This window comes from Anomalospiza imberbis, chromosome 11 (assembly GCF_031753505.1).
Source record: "Anomalospiza imberbis isolate Cuckoo-Finch-1a 21T00152 chromosome 11, ASM3175350v1, whole genome shotgun sequence".
In the NCBI taxonomy this organism is placed as follows: Eukaryota; Metazoa; Chordata; class Aves; order Passeriformes; family Viduidae; genus Anomalospiza; species Anomalospiza imberbis.
The window spans coordinates 16,153,580-16,178,929 of NC_089691.1; the positions used below are offsets into that span (position 1 = coordinate 16,153,580).

Below are 25,350 nucleotides of genomic sequence, written 5' to 3' on the forward strand. Positions count from 1 at the left end.
CAGATGACAAAAGGTGAGTCACTAGCACTGCAAAATTAAAATCTGGAGTGCAATGCTCACCATCAGTGCTCCAGCTCACAGCTGTGGGCTCCTGGGGACTCAGCTTGACAGTCACAATTGTGCTGTGTAGGAACACTGGGATTTTTGGTGTATTTTTAGCCATGCAGAAAATCACTAAAGGCTGTAGAGGAGAGAAAACTGATTTTTTTTCTTAAGGAAAAAAAGTGCTTTTTTTCCTCATGCAAAAGCTCTGCAGGAATTTGAGCAGTGGGAATGTTCCCTTCTCCACGGGTGTTCAGATGGGGAGGGTTCTGCCCTAGTGGATAACTCTGGGAAATTATTTGCTCTGCTGTCTGAAACTGCTCGACTGCACTTTCAACCATATTTATAAGTTGTCAAAATGCTGCAACAGATACTGATATCTTGCCAAAGTTATTCTTGGAAAATGAGCTGTACCTGGGCTTGTGCTATAAACAGCAGCAAGAGTTCATCAGGAACTCCTCAGTATAATAAACATTGGAAGCACTGCCACACCAACAATCAGGAGCTTAACAGCAGCCATGGGTTTGAACTGCTCCTGGTTTATGGTGCATTGCCAGTAACAGGGGGAGGTTTTGGCTGCCACTTGATAATTGAGAGTTCTCCTGTCTTCAGTTCTTTTCCTGCAGTCTTGTCAGGATGGCCAAAATAACTCAAAATAGGGCTAGGTTTCTGTGTGTCCACTTTGCCTGGATATTTTACTATTTGGGCATCCACAGCTTCTCTGGGTAACCTGTTCTAGTGTGCCACTACCTTCATAGTTAAAAACTTTTTTTCTGTATATCTAATCAAAGGTGCAAAAGGGAAATATTCTTGATGGATTTCTGAAATTTCCAGACTCTTGCAAAGCTACTAATCTTGGAAGCTGATAAAAGGGATGAAAAATTAAATTTCCTATTTCACGATATAACACTAACAGCACAAGAGGCATAATTATCACAGAGACCTCCAAAGCTTTAAGTTTCTCGTTGTTAAGAAGGCAATATTTTCTTCAACACTCCTCCTCCTTCCAAGGTCCTTCAAAACTTCTGTCTACATGAAAAGCCTTGCTCAATAGAACACAGTTGAGAGGTTTCAACCAGCTCTCATTTTAGACAAAGAAGTGACCACAACTCCCTTTACCTTGTAGAAAAGACTTTGGTATCAACTTACCTGCTACTGCTGGCAAGCCTTTCTGCTTTTGAATTACTTGAGAGTATCTTGAGTTAGTTGTGGCTGCCTCATCCCTGGAATTGTTCAAGACCAGATTGGATGGGACTTGGAGCAGCTTTGTCTAGTAAAAGATGTGCCTGCCTAAGGCAGGGAGGTTGAAACTGGCTGAGTTTTCAGATCCCTTCCAGCCCGAACCATCCAGTAGTTGTATGGTGAATGGTGCTTGCTTGGGTTGTGCTGTGTGAAGTGGAGCTCTGGAGAGGATAAGGGGTTGTGCAAAGTCCTTCACACCCACCACTTGCACTGTTTCTGATAATTGCCTATTCTCACCACTGGATCCTGTTTAGATGCACACATGTAATAGAGATGAAAGTTCTGCTGATTAAATTATGTCTCTGTAAAGTGGAGGAGAGAGTTTACAGTGTAAAAATTTCTAAATTTCCCATCAAAATAGGGGTAAAATTGCAGTACCTACAGATGTAGATGGCCTGCCCCAGCTTCCCAGCAGCGATAAGAGGCCATTTAAGGAATTTCACAAGATTTTTGGAGGTGGGATGACTATCATTATCAATTATTTAATGGCTAACCTCAGGGAAAAAATGCCTGTTGAAAACAAGTTAAAGAGAATAGGCTTCTATATTTAACAAGGCCAGACAATATTAATATGCAAGTGCAGAGACTTGGCTAATGAATAGGATTTGTTATTACTAAGGCAATCTATAACTTCTTTGAGTGCCACAAGGGGCAGGGAAGTCACTACTGAAGTGACTGGAATAAATGAGACGTCTCAGGAATTTTATCAAGTTCTCTATAAAAGTCTTTCCCTTGCTTCTGAGGAGATGGATAAATTCAGAGAGAGGCAGAGAAAATTTTTCTTTGTATCTGCTTAAAGGCTGACTGTTCATGAGGGCCCTGAGCTTAGGAAGATCTTCATGCTGAATTTTTATGGGAGCTTTGAACAGCATCAGGCCCATTAACAAAGAAATACATCTAACCTCTTCAATCTGCTGGTCTACCTCCTGCAGCTCCAATCCACCAGGACTGTCTGGTGTATGAGCATGGTTAAAACGAGGGCAGTGATGTGAATAGACTGGACTGGACACAGGTTTTGATGTAGTTTTTTAATAAGGACTCTGCAGCTTGCACAGAAGTTACTGTTTTGTATTTTCCCAGGGCCAGATTGATTGAACCATTCTACACCAAACTGATTTTTTATCTAGCAATTACAGGAGTTCTAGAAGAACGTGAAAGCCCAAGGTTTTCAATGTAATTTGTCAGTGACTGGATCTCAGGTGGTGCTGCCTCGTATCTTTGTTATGAAAGTGAGGAAGATGTGAAACCCTACTCTCCTCTCCTGCAGAGGACAGCTGATGCACACAGTTGTCACAGAAAGTGGTTACCCCTCCACATGTCCTACCTTGCAGCAATGGGAGGGTAAATGCATATTTATTAGAGCAGCTGTGCTATGGCTGACTTGGAGACAACTTATTCACATATCCATGTCACAAAATGTTCTCTTTACATGTTTTTTACATGTTTTCTTACATCAGAACTCTTGAGGAAGACTCAGGTTCACTCCCTTTTCTGTTGCTGAGCTCTTGGTTTGAGTGACATCTAACAGGGGGGCATCACACTTCTTTAAATAGTATTTCCTTGAAGAAATTGAAAGGTCTCAAAGGCTCAGGGTGCATATTTGAGTGAATGTATATATGCATGTATTCATAATTTCCTGTGGCAACTGTCATCCTCTTTTTAATAAAAATTTCTCACACATATCTTCAGATATATATAAATTGCATGTGGGAGTTGCTCTCTCCTATATCCTCAGAAGATTGCTGAATAAGTAAGGGAAGATACAGGGCAGAAATGTGTTTTCCTGACATCAACACTGAGCCTGTGTTTGAAAGTGCCACCCATAATTAGCACGAGCAAAGAGCAGCAATCTTTCTCCTGTTTTTGCTGCTCTTTTACACTCAGGACTGTGAGGCATTACTCAGCAAGTACAGGAACCTGCCAGGCTGCAGCAGGTGGATCACTGGCAGCTGAGGATCTCTGCTTCCTGCTGGGCAGCAGTGCTGGAAGAGCTCTGCTCCAAATGCTGCTGAGATGTGAGTGGAGAGAAGGTGGCCAAGGGCAAGGCAAGTTGCAAGGCAGCCCTATGCTGACAACACAGACACAAGCAGAGAGGAAAACAAGTCCTTTCACAGGGTTGATTCTTTGTTATTTTTATTTTAAAAATATGAGATGAGGGGCCTGAACAAAGAGCTGGAAATAAAGAGGTAAGAACCTTGTGATGCCTAAAGAGTTGTATGTGCAGAACAAATGAATGGCTTCAGGGTTTGCCATCGGTCTTTTTAAGATGCAGCTTTAGGGTCCAAGAGGTTTTTTCCAGTTAGAAGAAAAATGCGAAGTACCTGTTTTCAACATTTCAAATCTTTCTAAACCTCAGGTTGTAAAGCATGATTTTCTATGCTGGAGAGCCCCAACACCAAATGTGCAGGGGTCTCTTACAGCACCCAGTACCACACAAATCCTCCGGTTTACTCCAGACACAAAGGAGTCTCTGCTGTCAGCATTGAGCCCTGCACAGGGACAGCAGGTACAGGTGAGGTTACCTGCTGTCCAGACAAAGATAACCCCAGGGCCAGAGCTGGGCTCTTCTGGGGGAGAAAGAGTCTGTCTACCTTCCACAGAAGGATGCAGCCACCAAATGCACTTCAAATGTGAGCTTCTAGCAGGCACTTAGTGACATTTAAGCTATAAAAAAAGACTTTTGTTTCCTGCTGAAGCCTTATTAACCATGATTCGACACCTTTTCCTCAAGCTTTGGAGCTCTGGTGAAGGAGGGAGGATTAGCCTTGAGGCAGGGCATGAGCAAGGACAAACTGGGGCTTGTTCATCACTCAGCTGATCACTTCTTTTTCCAGGGCTAGTTATGAGATATGTTAACTTGAACTGGCAGCAGATTTTGCATAACTACATCTCAGAACAACAGTCACCCCTAACATTTGCCATGGATTTTAGTTTTCACTCATATTATTAAAACCTTATAATGAAGCTTTGCAGTGTAAATCTTTCTTCTTTCTGCAGTGGTGTTCAGTGCTAGTAGAGAACAGACTCACAGCAAAGGCTGAAGGCTGGGATTTTATTACTGTTAAGTGTCTTGTGCTTGGGCTTAATGTCTTCACAGTGTAGTACACTAAGAAATGTGGGGATTATGTCCACAGAACTTGCAGCATCCCTCTTTTCATGTATGTGACAGAGCTACCTAGGGCTTTTATGCAGGAACAAAGCATTTACTGTTGATACTGGAAAAATTTCTGTGACATCTTCTTTTTGTCTAGAACGTATGTATTTTATCCTCTCTTTGTTAAGGTAGTTCCACCAACATGGTTACTGCTCTCCAAGGAATCTTCCCTGGAGAGGTTGCATTTCCCTTCAGAAACCACAGACACCTGTGGAAAACATCTTCTGGTGTGCCTGTGGAGGCTGAGGCACTGCTGCAACCAGCACAGCTTTGTTCCTGCTGTTTTATGAGGGAGCTGCCAGAGGGGAAGGGGATACAGTGCCTGGGGAGGGCAGGCAGGAAAGCAGCAGCTGCTGGAGGAAGCAGAGTTGCAGGGTCTGGGGGAATGGGAAGGAGCTGGATGAATGAACTTTCTGCCCAGCAGCTCTTGTAGCTGAGGTTGAAGCCTTGCCCCTGCCTGCTAATCACAGTTCTTCTCTTGCCACCCGGCCAGATGTGGGGGTCACTGGGGGGTGTGATGCCCCACAGGAGAGGCTGTGGGTGGCAGCAGGAGCCTCATCCATCTGAGGGACCCCTGCACTGGGTGCATTGTGGAAAACTCACTGCTTGACAGGCTTCACATCTTTATTTTCCCATCCTCGTGTCAGTGATGCTGGGAATACTGATTCTGTGTAATTAAGACACAGCAGGTTTTTATTCCCAAGGGTTGTCTCTGCTAGGCTCTGTGGGGACCTCTCCCTTGAGCCTGGCCTGCAGGGTGGAATCGTGTTCTCAGAAGTGCATGCCAGCGTGGGGCATTTTCCATGCAGTGAAGGTCTCTGTGGGAAGTGTGAGCATCCCTGGGTGCCCCCAGGCAAGGGATGAGGGAAAAGCCTGTATGCTGATCCTCACTGGAGACCTGTGCTGGAAAAGGCAGGGAGATGAGGAGGGGACATGCCCTGGCTGGGGCTTTGTCCCTCCTGTAGCAAGGGCAGGGCTGACTGTGTAAGCCAGACAGCGCAGCCCATAATGCTGGGTGTCAGGAGATGGAGGGGGCTGCACACTCCTACCTTGCAGGCAGGTAACATCAGCTGCCATGAGCATTTCCTGCTGTAATCTGTGTGTCCTGGGAGCAGCCAGCAACATCCTGGTGCCTGGTACCTGCACACTCAGGGCCCACCACTGGTGGCCTCTGGGCCATGTGCTGGTGGCTGCTTGGAGAGTGGGAATCCTTGCAGGGACAGCCCAGAGTGTCTCCATGTCTACAGCTTCTTAACACTTTGTCTGAATCCCTGAATGCAACTGTGGTTCACTGTATCTTTTGATGCAGTGAACCACAGTTTCATTCTGCAGTGGGGCAGAAGCTGGAGAAGTGATAAAGCTTTATCCTGTTTTTAGTATTTTTAATATTGCAAACTGCTGAGTTCTTAGCCTTGTTATGTTTAATGATGTTTCAGTGCTTAAAATATAGTTCTACATTTTATGTAATTACTGAATAAATCCCTGCTGGTGCTTGAGGTACCCTCTAAAAAGGTTTCAGCTAAGCTCCCTGGTCATACTGGGCAATAGCTGGACCAATGATTTGAAGGTGGAAAATGTTAAATCAGCTCTGAGCTGGCTTTGGTGTGATGGGGGAAAGCCTAGTGAGACACTTGCTGGCCCCAGGATGTCCCCACCCAATGTTGTGACAGAGGAATCATTGAAAGTGAAAGGAAACCTCACCACTCATTCACATAAGGACTTTACTGAAATTTCCCCAACGCATTTAACAAGCAAGAAACACATCTTAATAAGCAAGAAGTACAGAAAACCTCCCTAAAACTTTAATTGCTGGTCTGTAACTCTGGATCTGGCAATCTCACTTTTATTGGGTCTGCTGAACAGCTGGATCATCAGCCACTGAAGATACTAGCTTGTAATTAAAATGCTGCCAGTTCCTTAATTACAGGCACTGCTATAATATCAGTCACCACTCTAATTTTTTGCCTTTCTGTTAGGGAGCATAAGTAATTGTTTTTCTTCAAGATTTTCAAATAAAGTATTATTGGAAAGGATACATTCATGGTGTCACTGCTAGTGGGAGGAGTGTGCCTTGCTAGTGCAATGCATTGTGTGAGTGTTCAGCAGGTGACTCTGCAGGCAAAACTGCTTCCAGAGAGAAAATCATTTGGGTTAGGTTGTCAGCCATTCCGCCGGATGGGAGAGTAGAATCTGACATGATAAATCCTGTGATTGGTCTCTCCCCTTGGCTGCTGAAAAGGTGGGGTGGCTGCATCGATGGTAGGAAGATAACAACACTGCCTGAGAGCTCAGGTTGTGCCTTATGTGCAGCTCTCACTCTTCATCTCCTATTTTTCCACAAGGAAAACAAGAGCACAATCAATAGGGACCTTTTTTAACCTGTTCAATGCTTTGTCTAAATGAACAGAAGCAGACATGTACTCTAACTCTGGGGTTAAAAGTTTCCCAATGGTTGAATATTAGAACTGAGACCCATAGAGGGTACCTTCATCCCTGGGGACACTCAAGTATCCAGGTTCAGGCTTAGAGCAACCTCACCTAAGTATGAATCTGGCTCTGCTCTGGGCAGGAGGTGGAACTAGAGACCTCCAAAAAGTCTTTTCAGCTGAAATAATTGAATGCTCCTGTATGGCCAGTTCAGGTACCTTACTTTTACATGTGAGCTAAGAGAAGGCAAAGAGGAGCAGGTGCAGGAGGGGATGTGGGGACGTGCAGCATCCTCACAGCGAGTGTGGGAGCTGGCGAGCGCACCAGGAGCTGCTGTGGAGCCCCAGGAACAGACAGCTCAGTGTGACTCAGTGTCTTTCTGGCTTGAGCACATCATCCACGGAGCCTTGCAGCTTTTTAGCAAACAAACACAACTTGCTGCCATTTCACGCCCTGGGAATGGCTGCTGGAATTAATGAGCAGGAGAAGGACAGGGTGCTGAACCCAGCCTACTGAGTCTGGCGTGGTTAATCACAGGCACGGGGGCTGGCAGGGAGCAATTTGGAAATAACACAACTGGGAATGTTTCTTGTCTCATTTGCGCCGATGCATCCATGCAATCAGTCCATTTTGGTCGGTTGCTATTATTTCTCAGTGAAATTGCAGCTCTCTGCTCCATGTGCCCAGTCTCCTTCCCGCTGCTCCCCCAAGGGATGAGCACTTGTAAAGCAAACAGGAGGAGGAAGTTTGACAATGGGTGGTAACAGGGCAATGTGAAATAGCAAGGTAGCTGAACTTTCCAGTGCTTCCCCAAGTGTCAAGACAAATAATACCAAGTGTTTACTCCCCCACAGCTCTTTGTTTCTATTGTTGGTGGGAGTGTGGGAGTGGAGGGGAGTCTGGGCTGGCTCAGTTGAGGACCTGTGGTCGTGATGGGTGTGAGGTTGTGAGCTACTGTCAGAGAAAATGGGAGTCACTGAGATGTGTGTCGATTTAATAAATTTAAGCTTTCGGGTGTGCTTTGTAGTGTACCCAGCAATCTGCAAGGTTTCCAGTTGCAGGGGGGGTGTGTGTTTGCAAATGTACACACATGCCTGCGTATATACACATAGAGAGGCTATAGGTCTTGTCCTGGAGAACGGGAATAAGGAATGGACAATCAGCTCACTGTTAATTGGCTTTGCTTTTCCTTTCTTTTTGCTTCCTTTCTGCTCTTCCAAGATGATAAGCCCTGCTCACATCCCTTGCATGGTCACTCCCTGCAGGCAGCACGGTGGTTTGAGGCTGCAGCCTGTCTTTGAGCACTCTGCCCCAGCATTTGTTGTGTTCTAGCCGCTTGTCTCTATGGTGCTGTATCCCGTGGTTTCTGTTTGCTCCCAGCCAGGCTTGGTGTGCAGCTGACGACATGCAGGTTACAAGGGTTTTGAAATCCTCTGCTTGCTTCTTGCATTAGCAGGACAAAGTAAGTATTCCCACTGCTTCTTAGCAATTCCCCTCCTCAGGCACTGTTAGTGGCATAAGCCACATATCAGCTGGCAGCAGGCTGCAGCAGCAACTGGCACACTTGAAAAGCCCGTGACATTGGATTTAAAAGGATCCACAGGCCAAGTAAACACTGGCAAGGCCTGGGCCTGTGGGAGCAGGGAGCCCTGGGCAGAGCCTGCAGTCCCTGGCTGTGTCACCAAGGCTGAGCTTGCGCTGCACAGCCTTGCTGCTGCTCCTGCAGCCCAAACTGTAGGAAAATGCTGCTGCCAAACAATCCTGCTGCTTCCCTCAGGATTTTGGTCTCTAACTATGCTGTGATGTTTCTGTTCTTTCTTACTTTTTTTTTTTTTTTTTTTTTTTTTTTTTTTTTTTTTTTTTTTTTTTTAAATCTGAATAATTTTGCAACCTCCCTGCACCATTTTCTGCACAGCCCCTTAACCAGATTGCAGGAGCTGTGTGATTTCTCTCCTAAAACTCACTTGGGATGGGTAGGGCTATGATGGCTGCAGCCCTTACATGATATCTAGGAAATTAGCATCATGTGAGAGGCCCGAAATAGAGGTGAACAGTTTTCTGTCATTGATTTGGTGTAGGATGGCACAGTGTTAGCTTATGTTCTTGTAGGATTAGGGTCTGGGTTTAGTCCTATCAAGTTTAGGGAACGTCTCTACCTGCGTTTTGAGAGATGATGCAGTGGAGCATAAATCCCCTTTTAACCTCTTTACATTTGGTAAATATGCTGGCTATTTATTGTGTTGGAACTAGATTACACAAGGGTTTTTCCCCATGTGCCTTGAGATCCTTTGCCATCCCTTGGTGTGCTTAGTGCAGCAGCTGGCAGGTTTGGCGTGTTAGGCAGTAAAGAAGAAAAAGGGAGAGAAACCATCACAAGCTAAATACAAATACAAAGCTGTCTATTCAAAGAGGGATTTGCTGACTCGTATGCCATCATCCTGAATGCACAGTTCTGGCAAGTCAAACCCAAACACATCCCAAATATGCCTCTCTGCTCCCCCAGCTCCTCAGCACTGCTGTTCTGCTCAGGTTTTGGAGAGCAGTGCCCATCTGGCCAGGGCAGTTCCTGCCCCATGTACACAAGCAAAGGCACCCACAGGCATTGCCAGAGCCCACACAGGAGAGAAAGCTTTCCTCCACTTTGCTGAGTGCTGTGGGCTGGGAAAGGTTGGTTGAAGTGCTGGGAAGAACCTGTTTTTCTATATAAGAAATTGAATGAATTTGTGCCCCTGACAAGCTGAGTCCCGAGGTGCAGTTCTCTCATTCCTCCAGTGAATCCTGCTGCTGTTACATACCAGCAAATAGTTTTGCTGCTCACATTTTATCTGACTGAGGCACAGGTCTCCCAGGGAAGGTTTCTGTCATCAAAACCACCAGTTTGCCTTCAATCACTCCTCAAGTCACCTCAATAACATGACATGCCAGTATGTCAGAAGGGCATAAATCTCACACAGATGTGCAAGCTTTGAAAAATAACCAGCGAGGGAAAAGCTCCAGCATAACCAGTCTCCTGGCACCAGGAAATTCGTGGGTGTGTGGGCAGGTAGTGGCTGCTCCCACTGCAGGGGATGTCCCCACTGCAGTTTTGCTGGGCACAGGGGACACTGATACCATGGTGTGGTGGTCCCAGAGCTCCATGACCCTTCCCATCTCTTGCAGCCACAATAACAGAGCAAAAGAGAATTGATCTGAAAACTCTCTGTGAATTCATGCAGAGTAAGTCAGAAGATACTGACATCAATAGTCATTAAGAAAAAAAAAAAAAAAGAAGATTTTTTTCCCCCCCATGTTTTCTCTCATATAAGTTAAAACATCCTCACCTCTGAATTTCTGCTAGGTTGTCAGAGTTTGCTTAGTGTAACTGGGAGAAGCTGCACTGGGCAATGGTGGTTGTTTCCATGTGTTGTGTCTAAATTTGTGTCTTAGGCTTGGTAATCTACCGGAGGCTTCTGTTTTCAGCTTTGAAGCATAGTGTTTGGGAGATTTTAGCAACAATACAGCACTTTTGGGAAAATACATAGCTTGAATTAGGAGCTCATGGACAGAATTTTGGTGCAGCAAATGTAAATGTGAATTTCATTTAGGCTCATATAAGATTTAAGTGTAATAATAATTTATGTAAGTCTTTGGGAAGGTGACTACAGTCAGCTTGCCCTGCCACATCATAAATTATATATTTTGTTTTTATTCCAAATGGGTCCTAGTGGGGCCTATTTGTTACATGCAGCACACACTGCTATTTCCAGCACAAACTTCTGATTAAACTTTTGTGTTGAGAAGAGCCAGCTCCTTTCCTCCTTTGAGATAAACCATCACTTTAAATTCTCTTGATGGTGACTTTTCATTGTCAGCAAACTGACAAAACATGAAACAAAAAGTTGTTTAGGTAGTTTACTTTTTCTTTTCCCTTTATTGTGAAAGCAATTTTAAAACAGGTCTTTGCTGTTAAATATTTTAGGAACTCTCATGCACTATAATGCTTTTAGCAAAACTTTTGCCAAGTTTCTCACCATGATGATGCAAATTCAGAGCAAACCAGTATGTAGTGATCCTGAAACAACTCTTGTCCTGGTTTCAGGATGATGGGGCTGGATGTGTTGGAGGCAGCAGAATCTTGCATGCCAAAGGGTGCTTTGCTCCTGCTGCACTGTCAGACTGCTCTTCCAGCCCTTGCATGGGGGAGGCAGCGTGGAGGGTTTGGGATCTGTCATAATCAGCAGGAATATAAAGTATTGGATACACTTGTGTTGCATCATGTGGTATCCCAAAGAGTGGAGGTTTTGGGATTGCACCTTCTTCTCCTTGGCAGTGTTTTATGTGTTTTGGGACATTTTAGAGAGACGCTTTGAGAACCAGGGTAGTTCAGGTAACACAGTGAAAATGAAGTGTGGGGGTGAGCGGGAAAACCCTCTTGGGGCTGTGCTGTGCAGGCCCAGGGCTTGGGCTCTGTGAACATTGTGGGTCCCTCCAACTCAGGATATTCCATGATTCTCCAGGGTTTTAACCCCTCCAGACAGTGGTAGGACTGGCTGTGTGTGGGAAACGGTAGTGAAATGAAAAAGGAAATGTCTGAAAAGGGCTCACAAGGTCGGGAAGCGCTGGGAACAGGGCCAGTGGGATGCGCGGATCCCGGGAACGGGCCGCTGGGATGGGATGGGATGGGATGCGGGAATGGATGCACGGATCCCAGGAACGGGCCACCGGGATGGGATGGGATGCGGGAATGGACGCGCGGATCCCGGGAACGGGCCGCCGGGATGGGATGGGATGCGGGAATGGATAAACAGATCCCGGGAACGGGCCGCCGGGATGGGATGGGATGCGGGAACGGATGCACGGATCCCGGGAACGGGCCGCCGGGATGGGATGGGGTGCGGGAACGGATGCACGGATCCCGGGAACGGGCCGCCGGGATGGGATGGGGTGCAGGAATGGATGTGCGGATCCCGGGAACGGGCCGCCGGGATGGGATGGGATGGGGTGCGGGAATGGACGCGCGGATCCCGGGAACGGGCCGCCGGGATGGGATGGGATGGGATGGGATGGGGTGCGGGAATGGACGCGCGGATCCCGGGAACGGGCCGCCGGGATGGGATGGGATGGGATGGGATGGGATGGGATGGGATGGGATGGGATGGGATGGGATGGGATGGGATGGGGTGCGGGAATGGACGCGCGGATCCCGGGAAGCGCCGCGCCCGCCCAGCCCGGCCTCTGCTGCCCCCTGCCGGCCCCGCCCCGCAGCGCCTCCGCCGGGACGGGACCCGAGCGCGGTCCCTCGGCATCGCTGCCGGCCCCTCCCTCGAGCCGCCCTGGTTTGTGGCCCCTCACAAAAGCTACGCAGACATAAATGTAACAAGTGTGGAAAAACGAGTCTGTTCCCAAGTTCCTTCCTCGTGGGCTCCTCGATTAAGACCAGCTCCTGCCACTCAGCCAACCACGCCTGCCCAGCACAACCAGTGCTGCCTCTGGCCAGGACAGGTCCAGCGGGGCTCTTTCCATTGAACAAGCCCTCCATGGTTTCACCAGGCATAGAGGTGTAACCCCTCATCCTTCCCTTCAGGACTCTGCTAGCCCAGGCAAAGTCCACATCATACTGCATCCCCGGCTTCAAGATTACTCTTGAGTATCTGGGAAGTTCCTTGGTACAAGGATGCTGAGCTTCCTTGGCTGGGATGTCCTGGTGGTCCCATTCCCCAGGAGCCTTTGGCACGTCACTGAACAGCCTCACACAGCCATGCCATGCCATGCCATGCCATGCCATGCCATGCCATGCCAGCTCCTGCTGGACACTTTCCTGCTGCCAGCAGGCAGGTGAATCACACGAGGCCAGGGTGGACACAAGCCAAAGCCAAAGCCAAACCTGGCTTTGCCCACTGGCTGCTGTGGCACTGCCCAGCACACAGAACAGCCTTTCTGTTCTACCTTGCACAGTGCCCAGCAACACACAGTGCCTGTGCAGCCCTGGGCTATGAGTGGAGGCAATTCTGCAACAGTGCTAACAGCCTAATTAAAATAGACTTGGGAAATGAAGGCTGAGGTAACCCAAGAACATGTTTGACAATTAGGGTGAAGCACAAAAGATGGAGCATTTCTCTGTTGCTAACTTGCTTTCCCCAGGGTCTGTTGCATATAGATCTATAAAGTGGTTCATACACATCCTAATACAGCTAGTCTAGAAAGAAAAAGCTACACAGGTTCCCAGAGCAGAACTAACAGTACTTGCCTGCATTTCTGAAATTTTTTCTTAGTTTTTTAAACTTATGTGAAAAGGAAACCCACCTGAGCCTTGAGTAAAGGAGGGAAAGCATGGTACAAGCCAGCTGTGACAAGTGAAAAACTTACAAGTATCTCAACTCATAATTTCTAACTCATAAATATTTGGGATTTTTTTTTCCAATTTTCTTTGCTGGCAGCAACTTTCTTCAAATTAACATGGTTTCAGAGATATTCCATCATTTGACAGTGTGTCACGGCAACATTCTTTCTCCTCCTTCTTCCATCCCTTCATGAAGCTTGCTATATCTGTCTTAACAAATCCTGCCCAAGCTGCCAATTCTGTCCAATGTTTCACTCCCCCTCTGCTGCTCTTCTTTGGACAGGACAGAAAAACAAGTCCTGGCACTGAAAATGTCAGTTTATCACTTCAGCAACTCTCTGCTTGTATTTTTGCATCCACATGACAAGGGCACTGAGATGGACCACTTAGGCATATAATAATTTTTCAGCTCAGATAGGGTCAAGGAAAATCATAAATCCAGGAGACAGGTTTTTAAAATAGTCTGGCTGTTGAGATTCTGAATTTATGTACCTAGGTTTTTATACACGTACATTTAGAGTCAATCCAGGTGAGCAGCATGACAGAGGAGATGTAACAGTGACCATCATGTGTGCCTTGCAAAAATGACACACAGAAAACTTCTGGAACAGAAGATTAAAGGACATGCAAATATACATTTCCAGCATATGCAGGGCAGATTCAAAGCTGGTACCTGAGTCTTGGTAACAAAGCAGGTTAAACAGTGGCTGGTATATGAATTCCATTTGGTTTTCTTTTTTGGTACAAATCTAATGTTCAAGAGGTTAGAGGTATAAATACTGAAAAAAACAGGAGCAAATATTTTGGGTGTTCCACTGAGGTTGTGTTTGCAATGAATTGATGTTACTTTTTTCTTTGACTGGCCTGGTGACATCACTTTCTTGCTGCCACCTTGCACTAGGGCAACTTGATTTTCCAGGGCAGCAATTTATTTTCAAGATTGCATCACTGTAATTTGAACTAGAATATATTCCTTTGCCATGCATTTGTATTGCTTCTCTTGCAACTCTTATTTCTCTGTAATATTCCTTACCAGAGGGACAGACTTAGGTGTTGGCATGTCTCTGGTCAGGTTCTATACAGAGCAGTGCAAGTTCTGAGATAAGACACTTGACTGATCCAAGTAATTTCCAAAGGATTATGTAATACAATGAATGGAAAAAACTGAGATTTTCACTGTTACAGAGACTGTTTTTAACTGGTGAATATCATCCTCCTCTGCACCAAAATACGGACCATATAGCTGATCTTCATAATTCATACATTCATGACACTGACTCCTCCCTGATTTGACAATAATTTAGTGTTGCTGCTTTACAAAACATTTTACCATTCTTTGCTGTTGAGGGGAAAAACCCCATATACTTAATATTTTTGATGGTGTACTTCTGCTAAATGCCTGTTGTTTGCTTAGCCACCCCTCAACCTGCCAAATTCTGAGTGCATGAGAAGCACTGCATGTCTGTACAGGCTCCATCAGGCAAACCTGAGCTGCCCCTGAGTTCTGAGCTGAACAGAACTAGAAGACTTTTGACAGCTTATTAGTTCAAGGCTCCACTGTGCTACTGAAGTTGTGTGACTTCTTCCTCAGCTGGCTTGCCTTTAGCAAACTTGGAATGCAAGCAAAACAAGCTCAGATATGTCTGTCCAGCCCCAGTCCACACAGATCCACAGCCACTGAGTGGGGATTACACAGCATCTAGGTTATAGATGTCTGAAGCCTCAGTTGTGGAAATCCCCCTCAGCTGTCAGCCAGTGAGACAGCAGCTCTGTTCCATGTAACATTGTTAATTCACCTGAACCACGCGTGCTTATGGCACAGTCTGTGTGAGATCCAAACTTTTCCTTCACCCAAACCACTGGAAGGCTCCATTTAGTGAGTGTTTTCAGAACATGGCCTACTACTGCCTCTTGTTCCTTCCTCCCTGCCTTACAAATTGTAGAGCATATTCCATTCTCTTCTCTTTTGGGGAAGGTTGAAACTTTTCTTACTTCCCAACGGATTGCTCAGACAGCAGGATGATCCAGGTGCATGGATAGATTCCACTTTGCCTACTAATAACATAAGTATCTCTTATTCTTTGACATCATGATTATTGCTCTACTGCTGCAGTTTTTCATCATGAGAAAAGAACGGTTCCACCATCTGTTTCAGAAATTATGATGTATTTTGATAATAGTCAATTGACAGATAAAATCCAGAAGCAGATTATAAATGGTACTGGGATTAGATTCCTGGTTCTTCAAGAACAAAGCTTTTACATTGAAGTTTTAAACGTTCCTTTTCAAAATATGACTATTGACGTGGTACACCAAACACAGCAGAGCTAGGCTTGAATCATTTCAGTTCTTTGCATCACTTTGAGGAAAAAATTAAAGCTAGTACTGTATAATTTTTGGGTTTTTTATAACCCTTAACAAGAATTACTTCTATAGAAGTAATTTATTTTATATGAAATGATCAAATTCTAGTCTAGTCACAGTAAATTCTAAATGGCAGCTACTTTGAAAAACTAAGATCCTATTTAGCTCAGATTTAGGTCCCATGTAGAACAGGGTATGGAAGCTGTGACTCATGAAAAGATGCACTGCCCTCAGTCTGATGTAACGTAAGAAAAGGAGCCCTTATTATAAGACTCAACCCCTACTAAAAATAGGAAAATCTGTGAAAACATATTTTATTGGCAAAGTTTTACAAACACCTTAGTTCCCAAGTATGGTGTAAAAGCTTCATCCTTTGTGAAACAAAGTATATTTGCCACAAATTACAAAGTTTGTGTATTAACACCAAGTACCTGCCTGCAAACAGCTGCAACTCTTTTCCCCTGAAACATATGCAAAACATGTATTTTTGTATAAAAATTCACAGAAGCACTAGAAAACTATTTCCAGCTCAATCTCTCTTACTGTTGATTTCAACAGAAAGTGAAGATACTTGGACTTTCTTAAGTAGTAATTGTCAGTCTTCATATGACATCTACTGCTTGGCCTCTGCTTCCATCTGAGTTTCTTGTGACTCCTCAGCTTCTGAAAGTTTTTCATCATCTAAAATTCAATATTGCTGTTAGGCAAACATGCTTGGTGATATATACAGACTGTATTGCAGAACTTTGTCCCAGTTAAATATTTTATTTCGATTGCCTTAAATGTGTAGTTGAGTATCTCATTCTAAAAAATGAAATGTTCAAACAAACAAAAAAAAATTCCTTCCATTTTTAAGGATGTTATCTCTGACAGTTGTTACTGGAAATACAGGGTAAATTCTATAGTGTCAATTGAAGCAAATGGTACCAGATTGTTTCTAACCCCTTCCTTCTTTTTGCCTACTAATGGTTTATTTATTTTATACTGAAGCTGTGCTTTTCACTAAACTGCTACTTCCTTCACAAAATCCTGAAAAGTAATCTATATATTCATATGAAAATTCATTTTCAAGACTAATACTTAAGCAAGTGTTAGTAACACATAATAACAATAACCTTCTGCTAAAGTGCACCTAGGATTAACAGTTCATTCTGCTTAAGAAGATCTAGATGGCCTTAGAGAATGAAAGTCTGCTCTTAGAGCCATCTCTGCATTTAATCAGGTCATGCTCAGAGGCTGTACCAATTGCTCTGGCTTTGAAAGACAGAGCAAATATACAGCAAGTATTTGAAACAATATTACCCATATTAGAGCATGAAAAGTTAGTGGTGATTTGAAAATATTAAGTATTTGTATGAGAAAAGATGAGTACGACTAATTCCTGAGTTTAGCTCTCATGTCTGACAGTTTTAGTCCCTGCTCTGGTTGTCATTTACCTTCTTTGTATTTCAATTTCTTTTCAGTAAAGCCTCAAATGATACCATGGTAGCAGTGACATGTTCAAAACTACTGAAATGGGAATTATAAAATGAAATTCGGAAATAAGCACAAGAATAACTCTCTGTAAGAAATACTGTTAAAAAAAAAACCTCAAATTGCTATTCTCCATCCTCACATTTTAAAGAATACTGCTGCCTACAAATTAACCTGAAGCTAGTCAGGAAATGGCACAGTGGATAGCTTGTAGAAGAAAAAAACCCCAAAAAACTCAGAGCAGTCTTAGGCTCTGGACTACTACTGAGAAAAAATTCTGCCAATGCAAGAGGTCACCAGCCTCAATTGCACAGAGCTATCCCCCTGCTGGAAGTTGTGATCCCTTTTGATCTGCTAAAACATAACCCAGTTATACCTATTACCAAAGAACAGCACTTACTCTCCAGGGTTTGCTGAAGTTCATGGATGGTGCTCAGGAGAACATGGAACTGCTTCCTTCTCAGCTCCAACTGGAATGATAAAATACATGTTGTAGGGTACAGAGAGCACATACAGCCAAACAACCCATGGTAGACTCTACATTAATTGTATTCCTAATAAATTATTATATAACCATCTCTATGAAAAACCTACCTTATCTTCAACATTTTCTTTAATGTGAGAAAGATTTTGCAGTTCTTTTCCCAAAGCTTCTAGCTGCCTGAAAAGAGATGGTCAGAGTATTCTTTAAAAATTCTGTAAAATTCTTGTAAAACAGATTTGCTCTAAGTAGAGGAGAAAGAACTATAAAATAAACTGTTTGTGTAAACAAAACAAGTGAAACAATTTAGAGGTAAGGTCACTTCATGCAATTCTAAACTATTATGTTCTAGACTTGTAATTTCAGGACATTTACAAAAAATTAGGCCTCCAAGCTGGAATACCCCGAGCATTTATAACAATTCAGTCCTGACACGTGTTATTTACTTAATCCTACAATACAAGTCAGAGAAGCAGATTGATAGAATCTTAGAATATCCTGAGCCAGAACAGACCCACAAGGAACATCAATTCCAGTTCCTGACCCTGCACAGGATATCCCAAGAGTCATGCCCTGTGCCTGAGAGCATTGTCCAAATGCTCCTTGAGCTCTGTAAGGATTGCTGCTGTGACCACTTCCCTGGGGAGTCTGTTTGGTGCCAGAACACCCTCTGGGGGAAAGAACGTTCTGCTCTCACTTGAGCTCACCATGGACCACCACAACCCTTTTTGAGGCAAACAACAGCAGGTACCATAATTTACCTTTCAAATGAGAATGGAGCACCAACTCTTACAGCCAAACCTCCGGTTTGGTCCCTCCACTTCTACTGCCTATCATAATTTATGCACCATGCTATGAGAGCAAACTGCTCCTTTAAAGGTGAAGTGGATTGAGGCTGATCATCCCTGATTAATTAGCAGGCAGAGTCATAGAGGGGTCAGCAAGGAAATCAACCTTTTTTTCCTGAAGGCATTGACAGCTACTGCAACTAGTCTAGGTAGGTAACCACAAAAAGCCCTCCAGTCCTAAGTACCTCACTGTGGATGGGAAAAGGTCTATTTTTAGTGCTACCTGAGGGTGTTGTCTTTTTTTGAGCCAGCATGCTTGGTACCTCAATGGCAATACCTGAGAGTTGTGTGTGACATTACCCATTTCTTCAGCTTATAGGCTCATGCACTGATTTTGGAAGCATTTGGTTTCTAGCTTCTGAAAAACTTCCAATCTTGCTGTTTACACTGTGCTGTCAGGTGTAAGCAGACTGTGAGAGGACAGACTTCTTTTTCTAGTAACATCCAAGCTGCATCTGGAATTTTACTCCTTTTACTTTATATTCCAGAGAATCTTTGCTTAGCCTTCTTATCTTCATATTTCCTTTTCTAAGACTCCGTGTCATTTCTTGGTCCTCTGAACAGCTTTTCTGATACTGCATCTAATTACACTGTGGGCACTGTTATTCAGTGCTTCTGCTCCTATCACTTCCTGAATTGGCTCCTGTACACTACTTGTGACTAAGCTGTTAACAGCTTCTTTTGTGCTGCATGACTCATTGTTCCAAGAAACAGACTCTTAAAAGCACAAAGAAAGTATTTTTCTAAACTTTGTTCTATTGTGCCAGATAACCTGCAAAAGCTATAAATGTAACTCTTGCAATAAACTCTTCTGTTTCTTCTCACAAGAAGTTTTCTCAAGTGTTTTTAGTGATTAAGAGTTCCATGAAAAGTGTGACATTGTTAGTGAGGCTTCCTCTGTTCTGAATTAAGGGTGGCCTTTGATTCATTGTATCATTTTCTGTATATTTCCTATACACTGAATTCTTACCAGCTATAACTTACCACTCTTTCTAGCTTTGCTAAAGAAACTTATGCTTGAATGTGTTAAGCAAAACTAGAATAATCCTTCCAAACCTAAACAACCCAGCATCCTCTAAGATAAAAAAGTATACTTTATCACAGAATTATAGAATAGTTTGGGTTGGAAGGGACCATAAAGATCATCTAGTTCCAACCCCCTGCCATGGGGAGGGACATCTTTCACTAGACCAGATTGCTCAGAGCCCCATCCAAACTGGTCTTAAACACTTCCAGGGATGGGGCAGTCACAACTTCTCTCATTTAGTTCCTTCTATTCTTAACTGACTTATCTGAAAAAGTGCATTTTTGGTAGTTCTTTATTAAAGCCTCACTTGATAAATATCACATGCTGAATAATGAAGTAAGAAGTAGTCATGCCTCATGAGAACTGCCTGTAATAATCAAAGTTGGGGTAATAAAATCAAAGCACAGAAAAACAACATACAAGAAAGAAATGTGTGAAATATGGTCAGTGGCTTATAGCTATAAAAATGCTATTATTAGGTAATAGTATAAACAAATAGTATAACCAAATCACTTCCATTTGCTATGAAAGGCTATGAAAAATGGAAAGACAGCCTCCCTTGGCAATTTCACTGAAAGCAGGAAAAGGATAAATGCACAGCTGCACTTATATGGGAACAGTAATCCCACACCACATCTTTAATCAGTTTAAGAAGAACAAACTCATAGATGCAATAAATCCTGGAATGTTTCTATGGCTCAATAAAGTTAATCTCCCCACAACTGCCCCAAAAGCACAGACAGTGATGCAAACCCAGAATGTGACAAGCAGCACTGTGAGTTACACACAAGACGGGTTGGACAACAGGTAGGTCTGCCCTGCATGCCAGGGCAGGTTATGTGTGGTGCACAGCACAGCCATTACAACTGGGCATGCAGGAACAGCAACCAGAAGGAAAACAGAAAAAAGAACCCTAGGAGCTTTCTCCTGTTTTCCCTCGTTCCACCTTACTTGCTTGTGTGTTATGCATTTCAAGTGACTACTGAATCTGGCTGGTGCAAGTTAAAGGACTTCCCACCATCTCTCTGTTCTGAGCAACTCACAGGTGAACTGACATCAGACGTGCATTTACATCTCAGTTCACTTATTCACCTTAACAGTGGAAAAACTTCAACTACAGAACAATTAGCAATCCTTCTGACCCATACAGATGAGAGATTAAGGAAAGCTCATAAGGGGTACAGAAACATAAGTTTTTATTGTGTCAAAGAAATTATATAAATGTGAGGAAAAGTCAAACTGAAATCAAGGAAACGTCAAGTCTGGTGACTTCTAGTTTACTGCTCTATTATAATTTAATGTAGTTTTATACTTACTTCAGTGTTTCATGTCTGTCTGGGTGATGCTGTATGACTTTGGCCAATGCATCATATTCTGAAAGACATTTAAATGGTAATCTAAACACTACTGAAAATATGGACTCAAGAACCCAAACTCAGGTATCATGAAATGGCAGATTATTTTTCCTTGAAAAACTGTTTCAATGTTTTTCAAAACGCCTTAAGATAGCCCTGCATTGCTGCACACAGTCTTTTGTGTCTGATTTATAAATACTGGGTTTAGATACAATCAAATGTGTATGTACAGAAAATGCTGCTGGTGTTACACATGAACATATAAGATTTTTAGAAAAAAGTATGAAATGATGCATGGATGTTTTTTCATTCTGAGGATTTTTAAAAAAGAACTATTACACATTAAGAATAATATTATGGTTATACAGGCAACTAACACGGCCATTTCCTGATAGTAAGACCATACATATTCCAAATACCTCATTTACCTGGAAAAATTTGTGCTGCAGACTGGACAGAACACACCAAGAAGCAAACATTTCAGAACTATGTTTGTGAAGATGTAAGAACTCCACATTCCTACTGGTTATTTTAATTTCCAGTTGAGTTCAAAATTATCTACAGCAAGTTGTATTTAAAACCTTTCATGTTATATTTCTGAAATTTTTGGCATTTCATTTATCATGAAAAAACTATCTTTTGCTTCTTCTCAACTGCTCATCTTTTAGAGTGTTGTAGGTTTCAATGAATTATGAGTATATAATTTTAAAAGTATGGTAAAAATACACCTCTTAAAACAAGTGTACAGAAAGGACACTGGTTTAGGTCTTCCTGATGCTGCATGTCATGGAGATCTGGTTCAATCTTGCCTGTGTCATCCACCCAAAACTTTCAGCAGTCAGTGGAACCCACCAGGCTGAATACAGCAATCACGATGCCTTGCATATTCAAAAATTTAGAATCTATTTTCCAATACGATGTATTCTAAAAGATTAGAAAGCAATGAAGCCCACCACTGTAAATACAGATATGGCACCTTACCCTGGCGATTTTTTCGAATCCTTTTTGCTTGCAGGATTTGTTTTTTGCATTCAGAGATCTTCTCATGGGCTGCAGCTATACTGTTTTCTTTTAAAAAGAAACAGAGTTATACTGAACTCAAACAATACATGTAAATAAGCTATTCTGCTAAATTATAGAAGAACTGTTAATGACATGGTGGCTTGTTAGCTCCATTAGCTTAAAAACTATATGCCTGTCAATAGGTTAAAAAACTCTTGTTTGTATCTATTCTATGTAATTACAAGATGCTTATAGCACATATATGAGTGCTATCTAGTAAGAAAAAAAACCAAACCCCAAAAACCTCCAAACCACTCACCAGATGTATATATTATGTTCACTAGGCTTGAGCTTGTTCATAAGAGAACCTGCCAAACAGAAATCAGTAACATTTTCTCATGTTTACCTATATCCTTATAGATTTTTTCATAATTTTCCATCTCTCTCAGGTTCATGTCATACACCAGAAGAGTTTTTCCCATTGAAAATTCACACTGTGATAAAGTGCTCAGCATTCGTTGGTACTGGGTGTATCTGAAAACAAGACAAGACATTTACTCTCAAGCAGCATAAAAATAGTTCCTCGCTTCACAGAGCAATAAAACAAAACTTCATGTAGCTTAAAGGACAGCTAAATAACAATTATTTAATAAAGAAAACACTTCAAAGATTCAGTGTATAATTTTTTGGAAGTGCAGTTAGAAACACTGTACACATCAATTCCAGCATCATGTCATTTTCAGTGTAAAGTGGGTATTAAAACACTGAGCAGTTTGACCCAGGGCTTTTAATTCTCCAGCTCGGGTTGGCTCTGTGACCACCAAATTAGTATTTTAATACTGCAGTGCTTCTCTGTACACACACTGGTAATACTGTGATCTCTGGGAATTTATATCCATTACTAACAGAGACCCCACAGAAGTCTGTCACTCGTACCTTACTAATTTACTAATTTAGGCTTTAAAAAAAAAAAAAAAAAGAAAAAGAGAGAGAACGACAGCAGCAGAAACACCAGCAGTATTTCCTTTCCCTAACAGAACAAACGCAGAACTGCCAACTAAAATATCCGAGTCATGATCCTGTTATAAGAGCGGGACTCCTGGCTGGATCACGCAGCAGGCACAGCAATCCTGAGGGCATTCGAGCGGTGCTGGCAGACTTCACGATACAGCCCGCAGCCTTCAGTGATTTCTGACCCGTGTGTAGCCCTCCTCTCCCAGCACAGTCCTCGGCGTTTGTCCTGGAAACACCACAGAGCCAAAGAAAAGCAGCTGTGCACATTTTAACGCGGATCTCTTCCAAATGGATCGAGCCCTGCTTTCCACTGAAACGCAAGCTAAGCAGTTCCAAGACTTAAAAAACCAAAGCAAAACAAGAGATACCCTTCCTCCTGAGATCCGGAATTACACCACTTAATGAAACTCTTCACCAACAAATTGATCCGCCTGTCGTCGCCAGCTCCATCGCCATCGATCAGCAGCCGCTTGCGGATAACTTCATCTGAGGAAAAGCCCCCGTTAAACCCTCACGCCATGGCAGCCGCCTCCCGGCGCCGCGCGCGGGTCTCTCCGGGCCCTCCAGGGAACGATTCCCGGAGCCAGAGCGGGCGGATCTGCTGAGCCGCGGGGCCGGGGGCGCACGGAGGGCCGCGGGGCCGGGGCCGCCATGGAGGAGGCCCGTCTGCGGGGTGAGCGGCCCCGGGGCGGGCGCGGGGCCCGCGGCAGCCGCTCCCCGGAGGGCGGGCGGGGGGCGCGGCGCTGCGGGGAGCGCCGGCGGGGGTCGCGGCGCGGGGCGGGAGGAAGGAGGGGAGGATGGAGAAAGGGAGGGAGGGAGGTCTCACCGTCGGTCACGGCCCCCATGGCGGCGAGTGCCGGAGCCGGCGGGGCGGCGGCAGCAGCGAGTGAGGTCAGCTTCCCACAATGCAGCCGGCGAGAGCGGCGGCCATGGAGGGGGAGGCGGCGGCTGCTGGGGCCTGAGCCGGCGGGCGGCGGACGCGCGGCCCGGGGAGGGCGGGCGGGCGAGCCCCGCGCCCCGCGTGGAACCGGCCCCCTGGCGAGGGGCGGCCCCGCCAGGTGAGCGCCCCACGGGGGAGGGAAGCGGCGGTCCCGCAGCCAGGCTCCACCTCCCCGCCCCCGCCACCCGCACCGGCCCCGCCGCCCCCCGCCCGGCCGCCCCGCCATGCCCCCGGCACATGGTCCCGCGCCATCGAGGCCACCGGGGTCGGCGGCGCCTCGCCTGCCCTCCCGCCACGGCCCTGGCTCGGGGTGTCCTCCCCGGGGTGCCGTCACCGTCGCCCTCGGTGGTCCCGAGCTCCCCGCGCCGGGCTCCCGCACGGCCGCGGCGGCGGCGTCCCACCTGCAGCGATGGTGGCGACGGCACAAGGGAGCGGGCGGACGGTCCCGCCGTGGTGGCGATGAGCCAGGGGCAGGTGGATGGTCCTGTCACGGTGCCCGGTGTCATTGACATGGCACTGTGAGGGTGGTGGGATCCCCTGCGGTGGCTGTCCAGCCCCTGTGGCTGCAGGCAGCGGGAGCGCTGGCTCCTCGGTTCCTTTTCCCTGGCGAGGACGTGCCCGTGGCGCAGGTGTCGGGCAGCTGGGCCGGCCTCCGCTGGCCGCCCTTGGGCTCATCCCCACTCGATGCTGGGAGGACAAGCAGCCGGGCCTGGGCCGTGCCAAATATTGTTCTGATGTTTCCCGGTGAGTTTGACTATGATCAGCAGATAGGAAAAATAGTTGTTTCTTCCTGTCCTGGCAAGCCAAGCTGGTGCTGGAAAAAGTTGCTAGAGGCATCTGGAGAAAAAAGATATGAAGGTGTTACCATGCATTGAGTTTTAGGCTTTTGGCCCATAGGCTTGGATGCTTGGACAGTGCTGGTAATGTTACTGTAGTGTATATCACAGTGGCTGAGGCGTTACCAGAGCCTGACACCTTTCTGTTCCCTCTTCATTTTTGTTTGGACAGTTAAGTGGCTTTGCTGTCTTGTTCTGCTGAGCACTATTCATTGACATTTTTAGGGTGGTGGGGAAAATCAGGGTGAGAAAAGAACGAAGTTAATATGTGCTATAATCTGTTAGTTCCTGGTTTTAGATCTGTGAGAGATTAAGAAGCGCTTTTTTTGTTCTGGATAGAGGCATTTAACAGCTCTTCACGGATTTCTAGATTGTTTCAAGTCAGTCCTTTGTCTTCAATGGGCAACTGATCAGGCCCTTTGGAAGGTTCTATTAGGGAAGCATTACTGGGAATGGTCATTAAAACTCCGCCAGAATTTTTAGGAATAAAGCGTTTCCAACATAGGAAACTTAGATAAGTGGCTTCTGTTCTTGAAGTTTTTATGTATTTTTATGTGATTGGTGAGTGATAGCATTTTATATGAAAACCTAACGATCTACCCAGTTACCCATGTTTGGGACAAAGAATGGCCCATGCATTCATGAACTATGTAAGCTGTACTGAAGGTGCTCATTTCTATGAAATCTGATATGTTGCCATTTAGTTGGTTTGACTAAAAACTTTGTTTTTCTTAAGGCTTTGGTCACTATGGTACAGCCTAGTATTTTGCCAAAGGGTGAGAAGAAGACCTAGCTGGACTTCTCTATGCAAATTCTGTACAGTTAC

At 44.8% G+C, this 25,350-nt stretch overlaps 2 protein-coding genes across 2 annotated transcripts in view; one reads left to right on the forward strand and one right to left on the reverse strand.

The window, feature by feature from the left end:
* Nucleotides 1-15,846: 15,846 nt before the first annotated feature.
* Nucleotides 15,847-24,001, reverse strand: THOC7 (THO complex subunit 7). Its single transcript, XM_068202154.1, has 8 exons — nt 23,575-24,001; nt 23,117-23,234; nt 22,141-22,268; nt 21,714-21,800; nt 20,694-20,751; nt 17,616-17,682; nt 17,422-17,491; nt 15,847-16,229 (listed from the first exon to the last, which is right to left on the reverse strand). Exons 1-8 carry the CDS (start codon nt 23,912-23,914, stop codon nt 16,162-16,164), a joined length of 936 nt encoding a protein of 311 aa, XP_068058255.1. The 5' UTR covers nt 23,915-24,001; the 3' UTR covers nt 15,847-16,161.
* Nucleotides 23,738-25,350, forward strand: part of ATXN7 (ataxin 7) — an 87,717-nt gene continuing 86,104 nt past the window's right edge. Inside the window, exon 1 of the mRNA XM_068202150.1 lies at nt 23,738-23,806. The gene's annotated coding sequence lies outside the window, so the exon portion shown is untranslated. The remainder of the gene's footprint in view (nt 23,807-25,350) is intronic.